At 25.9% G+C, this 14746-nt stretch overlaps 1 protein-coding gene across 1 annotated transcript in view; it reads right to left on the minus strand.

The window, feature by feature from the left end:
• Positions 1-14746, minus strand: part of LOC101240223 (KAT8 regulatory NSL complex subunit 2) — a 39431-nt gene that overhangs the window by 22240 nt on the left and 2445 nt on the right. Inside the window, exon 2 of the mRNA XM_065816792.1 lies at positions 6846-6965. Coding sequence (XP_065672864.1) covers positions 6846-6965 — 120 coding nt within the window. The remainder of the gene's footprint in view (positions 1-6845; positions 6966-14746) is intronic.

Here is a 14746-nt window from a genome sequence, read left to right on the forward strand (position 1 = left end):
AGTCTTTTCAGTACTTGGCCTCTGTTTGCGGGTGTAATACCTAAAAATTATTTTGTTTAAAATTCTTGTTTTTTATTGGTACTTATTACTGTTAAAATGGTAAAACTAGTTTATTAGTATAATACTTTTATTATTGGTTTATTATTTTTGTAAATATACTATATCGCAGACATTTAAAACCATTACCTTTTTTGTTTGTCACAGAAAATTTACGTGCTAGTTCAGAAAAGTTTATTTTAAAACCATTAGGGTAGGATGAAATTACATCCAAACACTCAACTTGTTTCCAGAAATGTTTCTCAACAGAACCGACAGGGTTTTTTGCTTTTTTCTCTCCCTAAATTAGTGGTAAAAAAAAAAACTTTGTATAAGCCTCACAATATGCACCTTTCAATCCTTAATCCTTCTCTGTAGTATGCTAGAAGGTATATAACATAACTACATAAGGAATGGCTAGTACTTCTCTGTACTTAGAACACATTTGTCATATGGATTGTTAAACGAGCTCTGTGAGTGTTTCCACATCTCGTAGGTTCCTTCTAGATGTGAATAGAGTTTTAAAGTATGTGTGTATGAATATATGTATATATATATATATATATATATATATATATATATATATATATATATATATATATATATTGAAATATACAACTTGAAATTATAATACCAAGGCCATCTGTTGCATTTAATTAATACACATTAATTAAATGTCCAAATTATAAAAAATTCATACATCATTTATAATTAATGATCATTTGAGCTGGTAAGAACTATAATGGTGTAAGTTAAATTTTCCTCTATTTGATATTTATTAGGTTTTATTAGATTCTTTATTTGGTTTATGTAGAAAAATCCCTAAATACTACTTCACCCAGGGATCACTGGATGAACTAATGACTTATGCCAGTCCTAAATTTAACATAATGACGCATTGTAATTATAAATATTGACTTAATTCAAATCTGTTTTGATGTTATACTATTCTTTTTTTAACCAACTCATTTGCTTGTACTTGACTTACATTTTTTATAGCTGATAGTTTTAATATTCTTCTTTTTTTCGCATTTTTTTGTGTTTCAAAACTATGGGTTAGGCGGAGCTTATCTCTATTGCTTAATGATACAGGAACACCAAATGCCGTAAAAAAGTTAATTTTTTATTATACTTTGTGTTATATACATATATTATACATGTAAAACAAAGTGAGAGAGAGTACACTCTCTCTCTCTCTCTCTCTCTCTCTCTCTCTCTCTCTCTCTCTCTCTCTCTCTCTCTGGTGCAGCAAGCACATACACACTTGTGTAGTATGTACAAACAATATTTATTATGTATAGATCTAAATACTCAGGTGTTTATGAATACTTATCTGCTGAGCTTTCGTATATAAATACCTATCTGTTGAGGTTTCTTTTCATTGATTTTCAATACCATTTTTTATTTTATTTGCATCATATCTGTGTTTTTTATTTTGTGGATTAGGTATATTGATTTTCATAGCCTTTGTGAATGTGGTGGAAAATGTTTTATTAAAATCCTGCTCTAGTTTGTTCAGTGCTTTATGAGTTGCGATTGAAAGTTTTTTCTGCCTATACATTGCTCTTTTTTCTTCTTTATATTTGAACCTTTTACATTTGGCAGGAAATATTTCTAACACTAATTTTAATCTTTTGTTAGCTATTCATCCTTGACAGTTAAAAAGGCTATCAAGCATTTTTGAGCTTCCTAAATTATTAAATCTTTCTTTGGAAAAGGTAAGCAAAATATTTTTCAAAGACAATTTTGACCTGGTCTTCCCTAAGTTTTTTAAATGTTTAACAATAACCCGGCCTTTTCTTTTTATTTGTTCATAGCTAAAGTGAAATGTAGGATTTTTTTCAATATAAATTTTGTATTGATGATTTATCACTCTTGATCTAAAAACTTTATAATTTTCATTTACTAAATGTTTGATTCTATGTTTTTCAGTTAAAGCTATATATACTGCAACTTTAGAGAAACCGCAAGTTAAAAGATCAGCAATTGACAGCTCTGACATAACAAAAAATTGAGTTAATTTTATTATAAATCTGTTGCTTACTTGTATTCTAAATTTGGTTAAGTAAATTTATATTCTGCCCGCTATTTTACATGTTTACATTAATCTATGGTAATTTAAAGACCGGAATTTTAGTAAAATAGTTTTATGGCATTATAAAATAGGGGTGGCTCATATCACAGTAATGTTTAAATTTTGAGCTTAGACTTTTAAATAAACATTAAGAGGTTTAACTTTAAAAGTCTAACTGGTCGTATGTCAATTTGTGTGTTCTTCACACTCAAATTAATAAAAACTTTCATATAAAATGGAAAAAACAGATTTTAAACTTGAAATAACTAATTTTTTTCGACCTTTAATATGTTTGCAGACATATGACTGGTTAGAAATTAAACATATAACTTAAAACTTGTTTGAAAAAGTTGTTTTCTAAATTTAATGTTTTATCTTCATTGAGCGCAGCACCATTTTATACCAAAATATGGTTCATCAACCATAAAGAAAAATTTTATATCTAAACTTTAGTAATTTAAAAAAAAGTTAACTTTGTTTGATTTTAGACAAATTAAAGCGCTCGGGGAAAAAAAAATAATTAAAAAAAATAAATTATTTGGGCTAAAAAAATGCAGTCAAACATAACCTTTTTATAAAAACGCAAAATTCGTGTATTTTCCAGAACATGCATTAACGGCGTTGAGTAAGTAAAAGCATTTAACCGCAATTGTAAAATAATAGATTTTTTTGTTAAAGAAACAGTTTGTTTCATAATTTTTTTTTTGTTATTAAAAATTAGTTAAAAAAAAAAGTGTTTTAAGTTTTATCTTAAGGAATTAAATATATAAATTCCTTTTAAATATAAAAATTATTTTTAGTCATAATAAGTTTAAAAAATGCACGATTCATTTTGATGTAAATATTTTATTAATAAGATATTTTGTTTATTGTTAATTCAATAACGTAAAGTTTTAATGACGTTCATTTAATTTATGAAATTAAATTATGATCACGAATATGTTATCGGTAACTGATAAATAACAAAAAAAAACTTTATTGTTTAAAAACATTATTAAAAAGAGTTCACAAATTAAATAAGAAAAAATGTATTAACAGTTAATAAAAAAACCAAAAACCAAATATAAAATCATAAGAAAATAAACAAATATTTTACGTTTCATGAAAAAAATATTTTTTTCAAAATAAAATTTAGTTCATATTTGAAAAAAATAATAAAAATGATTTTTTTAATAAGAACTTAGATTTTATTTGTAACTTTTGTTATAGTGAGAAAAAAACAAACTGTTTGTATGATTTTTAAAGCGTTAATAAAATAACTTTAATTACAATGCGGTACTTGAAAAGACGCTAGTGACGCAATATAACTTCTAACGATGCAAAATATATTTGCTGAGTTGAGTTACTTAGAAATGCGTTACGCGTTTTCGCTACGCAGCGAAATCTCGTAACAAGGCCTGACATATATACATATATATATATATATATATATATATATATATATATATATATATATATATATATATATATATATATATATATATATATATATATATATATATATATATAAAGAATACTATTATATAAAAAAAAGGCACAAGCACGCAATTAAATTAACTATAATTTATTAAACATTTGGTTTTTGCGATTTGCAGAAAAAATATTACGAGAAAATAATTACAAAGATTTTAAGAAAAGAAAAACAAAGTTAAAAGTACAGTTTAAAAAAATCTATTTTTTTATATACAAAAATTATTATATATTATTAAAATTATATATTAAATATTTTATTAAAATAATAATAAAATAAGAGCTTTAATAATTTATGAAAAAAGGATTTTTACCACCAGTAATATAAAAGTAACAAAGCAAAAAAATAGATTACGTCATATTTAATATTATCAACAAAGAGAATTAAAGTAGCATATTCTAAACAAAGCTATTTGGAATGCATTTTCAAAACTTAAATGATTTTATGAAATTTTAGTATATGCATTTTCCAAATTATAACTTGATTATTCATCTAACCTTTATTTTTCAAAACTAAGATTTTTTTTTTCAACCGGTCAACCATGACTGGCAAGAATTCATTTAAGGAGGTTGAAATAGCAATTTTAGTCATTTTGAGTGTTCATTGACTGTTGACTGGTCATTATTTTTCACGCTGCATAACGTAATAACCTTTTGCTAGTTTTATTACAATTTAGTTCATTTTTGTTTTTTTACGAATTTAATGAATTATTTTAAATAAAAATTTATAGATAAATTTTATTAATTATAAGATATTCTTAAACGTAATTTATGTTCATAAACTACATCAAAAAAAAATTTACACACTATTATCTCTCATACAAGCTATAAAAGAATCTTTAGAGTAGCATTACTTCTTTAACAGAGTATTGTGACTGAGAGTACCTAGATCTTTTATAAAGATTAAACCAGGCCAGCAATTGGAGAGCTTTTGTATGATTCCTGCAGTAACTTTTACCCCATAATCAGATTGATTACTACTATTGGATTGTAGATCTTTCAGACATGTGAAGTACCATATTCAATGTTAAATAAATTTTAAGACTTAATGAAATTTAGTCAGGTGCTCTTGAAAATATAAAATAATGTGATTATTACCAGGTAAGCATTAAACATCAAAAAAACCTACTTGCTTTCCTTGATTTAAATCATTTACTGTTATAGGTTTAATTACTAATTCACATAAAGTTTCTTTCCTTTTTTATTTTTTGATACATCTTTTGCACAGTTTAATAAACATTTTGTGCAATTGATTGCAAAATCCATGAATTGTTTAACAAACAGATTTATTATTAATATATATAAAATTTTTTTAAAGATAACTAAATATTGGTCTTAATATATATAAAGGAAAAGATGTTTTAGTTTAAAAAAATTTCAAATTTTTAAAAAAAAAAATTGAATTTTTTTTTGAAACTATTTTTTTCAATTTCCTGAATGTGCAACATTACTAAATAAAATTATTTTAATATACTAGCTCATCATTTTTTAAATGTTTCAATGCGTATATGATGCAGTTGTTATAATAAAACATACATCCACATAGAGGAGATTTTTCTGTTATAGTTAAATTTAATTAAAAAAAAAAAAAAAGTACCGTTTGGTCGTCTTGTATGGTCTTGTTATATTTTCGTTCAATTTCAAATTGGGTGAATAGAAAGCTAATCACACTCACTCCTTGCACTTATGGGCTAGCACATCAGAGCCAGACATAAGACCTACAGAATGGATTTCAATTGATCGAATGCACACATTAGTCACTGTAGGCCACAAGCCATCGCTCTTAGCCAAAAGAGCTACTGCCCCGTGCTGGTGTGAAATGATGTGCTATGGAGTGAGATTTTAGATTCAAGCACATAAACAGTGAGCGCTGGTCTGATGTGCATTGTGGAGCTTCTGAATGAACGTGTGCATGAGTGTCAGCATAATCATTAGGTTATTGAGCGCTGTAACCACATCCAGCTGGATAGCCTAATGTCCGTTTCGTCGTTGTGGTGTACATTGTAAAAAGTCGGGGCTCACGAGCCACAAAAAATAAATTTGTTTGTTTATGCAATACAATGATCGCAAAAAGTGACCAACGGAGCCGTCCAGTTATGTAGACCTGGGAGATGTGAATATAGAAGTAGATTGTAGATGTCATTGGGTAAGAATCATGAATGAATGTAAATTGACTATTTTGTAGGAGGAATACAATTTTAGGATTCAGGGATAGGGTGAACACTCACTTACGCTCTAGTCATCCTAAACAAATGATAAAACAATGGTATATGAGTAAACAAGTCAATATAGATCCGCTGGTGTATTAACGGCAACCATGGCTAAAATTATCGCACCATACAAAAACAATAAAATAAAATAATTAAATAACAAAATATTAAATAAAATGATAAAAAATGATAGTTCGGGCAATATGAAAAGAAAAAATAGGCCAATAAATGTGGTACTATTTATGGCCTAAATTCTAGATAATAAATTGAAAACTGATAATCACCTGTGTGAGATAAAAGTATATAAATGTCATTAATGTAACAAATTCATAATATAAAACTCACAAAGCGCTATAATATGTGGGTGTAAGAGGTAAAAAAATGTTGGTGCCATGAATAACCAATCAGAATTAAGTAGTGGATAATGGTGATCCCCTCCTCAGGAATGCACTACAATCACCAATAACGTTTAGGAGAGCCCAAGACCTGCATAAATACTAAATTAAATACTAGCTCATCATTTTTAAAATGTTTCAATGCGCTTATGATGCAGTTGTTAAAATAAAACATACATTCACATAGAATAATAGAGGAGATTTTTCTGTTTTTGTTAAATTTTTCCATGATTAATATTGGAATTTTAGACCAAACAAAAACAATGACTAAAACAATGTTGTTGGTTCAAAATATCATTTATACAGATATATAATAAATAACAATCAAAGTTTTTTATTTAAAAAAAAAAAAAAATGTAGTAAAAATAAATATTATTTTAAAACACTATTCAAAGTATTAAAAAAAAAGGTAAGACATTTTTTCAAATTTTCTGAAAATTTTATAAATATTTTAAAATTGAGACTGTGCTAGCTAATCCCATATTGTGCAATAACCAGTGTTAATAAATAACCAGTGTTATTAAATAACCAGTGTTATTAAATAACCAGTGTTAATAAATAACAAGTGTTAATAAATAACCAGTGTTAATAAATAAACAGTGTAAATAAATAACCAGTGTTAATAAATAAGTCAAATGTAACCCTAAAATATAAACTTACATTGCTGTTGTTTCTGCTGTTGCTGTTGTCCCAATTTTCTTTCCTTTCTTCTCTTTAGATTTCTTTCCTTTCTTTTTTCAAATGCACGTAAATGGGTAACGCACAATGAAGATTTTTCATCTAATAAATATACATCTCTTTGTAATACAAAACATTAAATAATGGTTATTACCTTGTAATTTTTGCAAAATTTTATAATGCTCAAACAAATAAATCTACAATGCATCATTTAAAGAAATCCGCAAGTGCCAGGACTAATAGTGTTTATATTTTAAATAAACCTCAGAAAATAAGTTAAAAGCACATTTAATGTATTAAAAAGAAGTTGGAAGGTTACACAGTACACACAAAAAAAAAAAAAAAAAAAAAAAAAAAGATCTGATGGGCAATAAGGTAGTTGCTTTGTATATAGAGAAAAATCTCACATAATATGAAATAAAGTAATTAAAACAGCAAATATGGGTCATCATTTTAATTAGGAATATCAATTACCTCAATGGGTGTATATATAAATCAAACCAATAATTAGACACAAATGATTTTTGACAAATAATACATGATGCAAAAAATAAAGATGTAAAAATATATGTAGATGTTGTAATACTAGGAGATTTCAATTTTCCAAACATCAGCTGGAATAGGGGAAACATTGAAAGAGTAAATAGTAGAGAAAATTTAATGGAATACATATTTACCAATATAATAAACAACAAATTCTTATTTCAGCATGTTAATTTTTCAACTGTCAGAAACATATTTAAAAAACACTATGGACTTGATAATTACAATCAATAGTAACAAAATATATGAGTTCCATTCACATGAATTCTTGGGTTAGTATTAATATTAAAACTTTAATTAAACATAGACCAGACAAGCAGAACAACATAATATAAATTTAACTACATCATAGGAGACTACACAAAAATAGACGAGAAAGTTAATTCAATCAACTTAAGCTTCTGTTTTCACAAATTAACAACACAACAAATATACAATACTAGAGCATAACCAATAAGCATTTTTCTGCAGATTTCGGATTTTTGATTTGGTATTTGCCAATTCCAGATACAATTTGGATAGTTAGGTTACATAATTACATTTTTTCCTTTATTTTCACTATTTGAATCAGTCTGCCATTTTGATGCCGATACTGATTAATCGGTCTTAAGCAAAATCCAACAGGTACCGATTTCTGGATCAAGATTCAGTTATGCCCTAGTTTAAATATAGGGTATATTTAAACTAGGGCATAACCAAATCTTGACACTGTATATTAAACCATTCATTATTTAGTTTTAAATACAATACTTATATAATATATATATATATATATATATATATATATATATATATAGATATATCTATATATATATATATCTGCTAATGCAAAACACAAACACGATAGAAACTCATGGTTTAGCAATAACCTTAGAGCATTAGCATGAATAAAAAAAGATCTAAGGTACATAAATCTAGCAGCCAAATGGAAAGATGCAGAATAAGTCAAATCATACAAGACAATAACAAAATTAGTATCAAAAGAAGCTATATTAGCCAGAAAAAACTATGAAAGAAACTTGACAACAAAATCAAATTCGAAACTTCTTTATAAATATGTAAACAGTCCAAAACTTCTTTATAAATATGTAAGGCTAACTATTGGAATACTAATGGCATTGTAACAAATAACCAAAATAAGATTGTAGATATTTTTAACAATTATTTTCACAGCACATTTCTACACAAAAGCAGCACTATGTCAGTAATAGCAGATGAACTAATAAGTTGATCTTGATCTAAACAACATACTTGATCTAAACAACAAATATACTTGATCTAAAGAACAATTTTATTGATTACATAGAATCTAAATTGTCTTGAAATGCTTAATACAGACGAAGCGTGTGGAGCAGACAATTAATATCCTATTTTATTAAACCATTTGGCATAATTAGTAGCATTACCACTTACCGTAATCTACAAATCATAAGATCTCTGATTGAATTTGCAGCACTAGTTTGGTCACCAAACTACAAAGATGACATTAAAATAATAGAAAAAGTACAGCACAGAATGAAAAGGATGGAAAAGAATATAAGGAGTCTGCAGTACCAAGACTGTTTACAGCCACTTGGTATAACAATATTGTCAGAAAGAAGATTAAGAGGAGATCTTTTCCAAATATTTAAGATTTTCAATGAGATTGAAAAAGTAGAACTTTAAACAAACAAACATTCTCAAAATCATGCAGAGGTTATGATAAGAGGTAGAGCAAAAAGAAAAAACCAAGTTTATATTTGGTTTTTTCTCTCCTCTGAAATGTAAACAAAATGTTTACTACTACTACTACTATTATAATTAAAAACTAATACAAGCAATTTTACCTTCACATTAAGTCATTTACGTTAACCAAACTTTTTTAACCAAAACTTTTTTAAACAATTTATTTAACCCGTCTTTTGAAATAGTTTATGCAGATAACATTAACTAGTAATTAAATGTTGTAAAAAATCATTTCTCTCCAATTGTGAAATAATTTTTTTTCTACTTTCTATAAAACTTTTAAATTTAAATTTATTTTATCAAAATTAATTTAGATTTAAAAAAAATTTTTAAAACACTAGATTTTTTACTTTTTTTTTACTTTTAAAATTTTCAAACTATGTTAAAAAAAAACAAAAAATTATTTCAACAAATTTACTTAATATTAATTTTAAGTTACTTTTTCATGTTTATTTTACATTCAACTATTTTACTTATTTATTGTTTCGAATAAATTTTTTTCATCCCATTATTACCTTATTATTACCTTATGAATAGATGCTCTGAAAATTTTAAAAATAATATTTTATAATTTTTCGATCAATCTATAACAATATTTCCGTTTATTTCATCTGCACTAAATTTTTTATTCTTTTTTAAAGATTTAAAAGCTTTCTCAGTTATATTTAATGATGGCCTGATAGAATATATTATAAAAATCCAAACAATAGTTCAAATTTCTTTAAAAATATAATATTTTATTTCAAAAATCCTCGATTTTGAATTTATTAAAAGGTGTTGCAGACGCCCCTCTAAAACTCCAATACACTTTTATATATACTTATTTTTTTAAATCCTTTTATATATTCTTAAAACTTTGTTTTCATACTAAGTTTCATGAATTTTGATAAAACCCGTTCACCAAAAATTTAAGAATTTGACCCCTCTCCCTCCTTCCCCGCATCCACCCTGTTGCCATGCATACTTTGAGTCACCCCTCTTCCCTAAAATGTATGTACGCTTTTAAAATACCCTTTTCCCCTCCCCACCCCTTTTCTTTTATTAATTAAAAAAGTTTAAATTTAGAAAAAATTGTTAATTGAGAAATATTTAGAGCTCTCTCTCTCTATATATACATTATGAAAGTGCTAATGCCCTAAATGCACTTGTAACCATAAAAATGGATTGCCGGATAAACCATAATCAAGTCTGTAGGCAATATTATTTTTAAGAAATAAATAGTATAAGTTTAAATAAATTTTTTAAAACAAGGACATTTTTTTTTTCCAAACAATATATTTAATTTTCATTGATAATTTTTTTTTTTATAACAATATTGTTTAATTTAAGGATATTTTAGAATTGTTTTATAAAGATAAAGACTTTGAATGACTTTAAATGTGATTTAAATTAAATTTAATTGCAATGGGGTTCTTTTAACTATGCAACTGACATAATTTAACTTTTAGTTACATTTACTTACACATTTACTTACTTAAAATCTGATAACAGGGTCTGCATTACTACTATTATTACTATTAAAAAAAACAATTTGTTGAGATGTTAACAAAAAACATAATGCTATATATTACTTTTTGCAAAGAAAAAAAGATAACTATTTTAATGAATGTTATTTTTTCTTACAAAAATCTACAAAAAATTATACAAAAATCTGGTCTGATTAATGTGTTTATATTTGATACCAATAGCTATGAGTATTGATCTCAAAGTCTAATTTAACTTTAATTTTTGAGTTTTTCATTTTCTTTTTTATATACCAATTTTTTAAAATATATTTTAAAGATCTTTAATTATATTTAGCAAAGAAGGAAAAATGTTTTTAATATTATTGATAACATAATTTATTTAAGAATATGAAAAATTTGTTAGTTCTTTTACTGTGCTCTCTTACACAAAAAAGAGGGCTTATGTACAAATTAGTATTAAATATTAAACACTTGAATTCAAATCTTAAAATTGTTAAGTAATGCTTTAAAATAGTGTGACCAGTGTCCTTCTATTTTAGTAGGAGAGGGCCATGAAAATTTAAATTTTAATTATATTTGGTGCTTGCTCTCCTTCGTAAAAAGGAGGATGTTGGTTAGCTTATTTAAATGTCTTATATTTATTTTGTTTTAAAAAATAAAACTAATATAAGTGAAACAAATATTAACTATATATAAAAACATAACTAATATATAAAAATATACTAACAATGATACTAAAAAATAAAACAATGCAAATTGAATATAAGGAAGATTTAAAAATTTAAAAATTATCCAGACATTTGTTAAAAACAAGTCATAAGCCTAAAATTAGATTCAGAAACAAAAATAAGATGGCAAACCAAAGTTACACTTAAATAATAAAATGGCAAACCTAAGTTGCATTTCAAAAATTCTCAATGTTGATTAACTCATAAGTTAGAAATTTATTTTAAATGAAAAATGGATAGGTCATTTTAACATAAAATATGGAAAGCACTAAACTCAAGGATGAATTTAAAATAAACTAATACAAAATATCTGAATATCATTTTTGATTTTAAAAAGACATTTATCGCTTCGTAACATGAGTTATACCTTCACTTATTCATAGAGTTATTCTAAAAAAGTTTCTAATCCTCATGGGTTAAAAAATCTTTTCAGTGAAAAAGAGATGATAAACCATTTTAATATAAACAATAGTTTGAGTTTTTAACGCATAAAAAAGTTATGGTCTTACATAATTTTAAAAGTTTACATGGAAAAATATATCACATTGCAATACACTGAAAATATTATTTATTTTACAATAATTTATTCTACATAACACTAAGTAATATTCCTAGAAATTGAGCAAAATATAGTCACGGATTGCATGTAGAAGTCATGTCAAATCTCAAAGATTATGTTAAAAATGGAAATTGGTTTTAAAAAAGAGTACAAAATCTGCTCAAAAAACAAAAATGAGCACAAAAGTCAAGCCTTCCCAGGAGACGCTTGTGGTTTTCGAACTTGTTTGTCCACGAAAAAGTTTTTTATTTAGACAATATAAAAACACTTGGTCATAGTTGTTTGCAAGTTTTATTATATTAAGGATTTCAATACTAGGGTTAAGCTTTTACCAAAAATTTACCAGTAAAAGGTTGTTAAATTTCGGTAAGTGATTTTTACTATACTATACTATAAATTAAACAATTCATTTAAAATCCCTAATTATGAAATTAAAGTTCTTTTCTTTGTTACCTTTGTGAAAAATATTTTGCTTTAAAAAAAAGTTATGATTTTCAGCCGCACCTAATATAGTATTAATTTTCTTATTGTTTAAAATTTCGTTACGATTTCTTAATCATCATCAGAAACCCACATATCATTCCTAATGTTATGTATACTGGTTTCCTTTATGTAAATCAATGCTCCTCTACCTCGTTTATTTGTTTGTCTCTATAACAAAAATTTAAAAAATGAATATGGTAATCAGAATTATTATGCTCAAAAATGTTTTAAAATATTTTAAAAGGTTTGAAATAGCTTAATAAATTAAAACTTTAATAATCACTTTTCTATCAACTAAGCTGTTTGTTTTGTTTGGAAACTAATTCTGTTGGGTAAGTTTTGTCTCAATATTTTAAGAAAGACATTACTACTTTCTTGTGATATATTTATTGTTGCATTTATCAATCAATTTGATTTGTTTTCTGTCAAAATGTCATACATTTGAAAACACTACACCTTAAACAAAGGAAAAACAGTGACTTGCAAAACATGTGGAAATACCAGTAAATACTCAAGTTTCACAACTGGAATGCTGTATCACCTAGACAAAAAATATGGAATTAAAAAAGAAACAGGAAAAGTTAACAACAAAAGCTGCAACAGAAAAAGCTTAAGATTTCAACTTTTTTTCCCAAAGCAACCAATTGAAGAAGTGATTTCAAGACTTACAGCACTGTATAGATTTAATTTTCACGCCATTGTTAACAGCTCTTTCATTCGATCTACCATGTGTTAAAAAGGTTATGATTTTCCAAAATTTCACAAGCAAGCAATCCAGTTACTTGCTTGTGAATTTTTGGAAAATCATAACCTTTTGCTTAGTTACGGATGGAGCTTCCATGATGGTTATGTTTGGAAAACAGGTTTCAACGGAGCATCAAATGTGTTACACCCGTGGAATTCATTTGGCAGTTCAAGAAGTGCTGTATGAGAAGTCTTTCCGAATAATTGATAACAACACATTTCAAGTAACAAGCTATGAAGATGAAGTCAGCAGTGACAAATCCGAATCTGACACAAGTCAGTTTTCTTGATGCTGCCATGGATGAAAACATTCCCAATCCAAAAGTGAAAGTCCGAAAAATCGTCAAGTTATTTTGAAAATCTTCAGTCAAAAATGAAGTCCTCCAAGAAGAAATCAAGAAACAGCTCGGAAAAGAGGTTTCACTTGTTTCTCCGTGCAGCGGCCTTGTTCGTCAAGTTTCGTGTTTTGGATTTAAAGAGTTGAGAGAGGGTATAACCACAATTAAGTAGTCTCCTCGTCTGTAGTGGCCTTCTAGGCCTTGAGGAGGTGAATTTACAAAACCAAAAACAACTCTGCAAGCTAGCAGTGGCAACAAGCTTTTTTACAGTGTTACCTATTCCTTCACATGACAATTTGCCATGGCTTGTAGCCCAAAAATACCAGATGCAACAAACAGAAAAATCTTAAAAAATAATTGTAAAATGCTTTTAGTTTTATTATACCTGGTCAGCACTGAGCATTCTTTTTTTAAATTACAAAAATTCTTCTGCAAACAGAAGAAGAATTGTGTAATTACTAAAGAACTTGTTTAGTTACTTATTATTATATAAAAGTTTTTTTTCTCTTCATAAATTGCTATAAAATTTCATTAGTTATTTTATTTTCTATTTTTTATTATAATATTTTATTTTCATATTTTTAATGCAAAGTTTGCATTAAAAATATGAATAAAATATTTCTAATATTTTAAGTTTGTCTATTGCTGTAAATTAGTTTTGAGTTATATTTGTTATTAAATGATTATTATCCTTATTAGGATTCTGTTTAAAAAATCATTTTGTATTATTTAACGTTATGAAAGTTTACTTAACATCATTTAATTGCTAAACTTTTCATCGGGTACAAATATTTTTGAAATTCTATTCTTAATCATGCAAATAATATATTTAATGAAATTTATTTTGTAAAACTAGTATTGCTGATTTTATTTTATTTTAAGAATTGAACAATTATTGCCAAAGATTGCAAGAAAGTGTAGTATTATTGAGTCAATTTTAGAATTGAAATCATTTAATGAAAAACCTTTCACAGGCTTTGCTATAAGATTTTGTTGCGTAACAGAAAAGCATAACGCAAGTAAATGTAACTTTACCCAATAAAGGTATTTACATTGTTAAAAGTTTAATTACGTCAGTTTTGTATTTTAAAGTACCTCATTGTAATTAAATTTAAAACCACATTAAAAATCGTTGCTAGTCTTGATCTTTATAAAATACCTTTAAATTAAACAATGTTGTTATAAAAAAAATTATAAACAAAATGTAAATGTTTAAAAAAAAATTTCCTTATTTTAAAATCTTATACTTATTTAAACTTATTATTTTTTCTTCAAAACATTGGTCTTATGGTTATTT

Source organism: Hydra vulgaris, chromosome 13 (genome assembly GCF_038396675.1).
Source record: "Hydra vulgaris chromosome 13, alternate assembly HydraT2T_AEP".
NCBI classification, from domain to species: Eukaryota; Metazoa; Cnidaria; class Hydrozoa; order Anthoathecata; family Hydridae; genus Hydra; species Hydra vulgaris.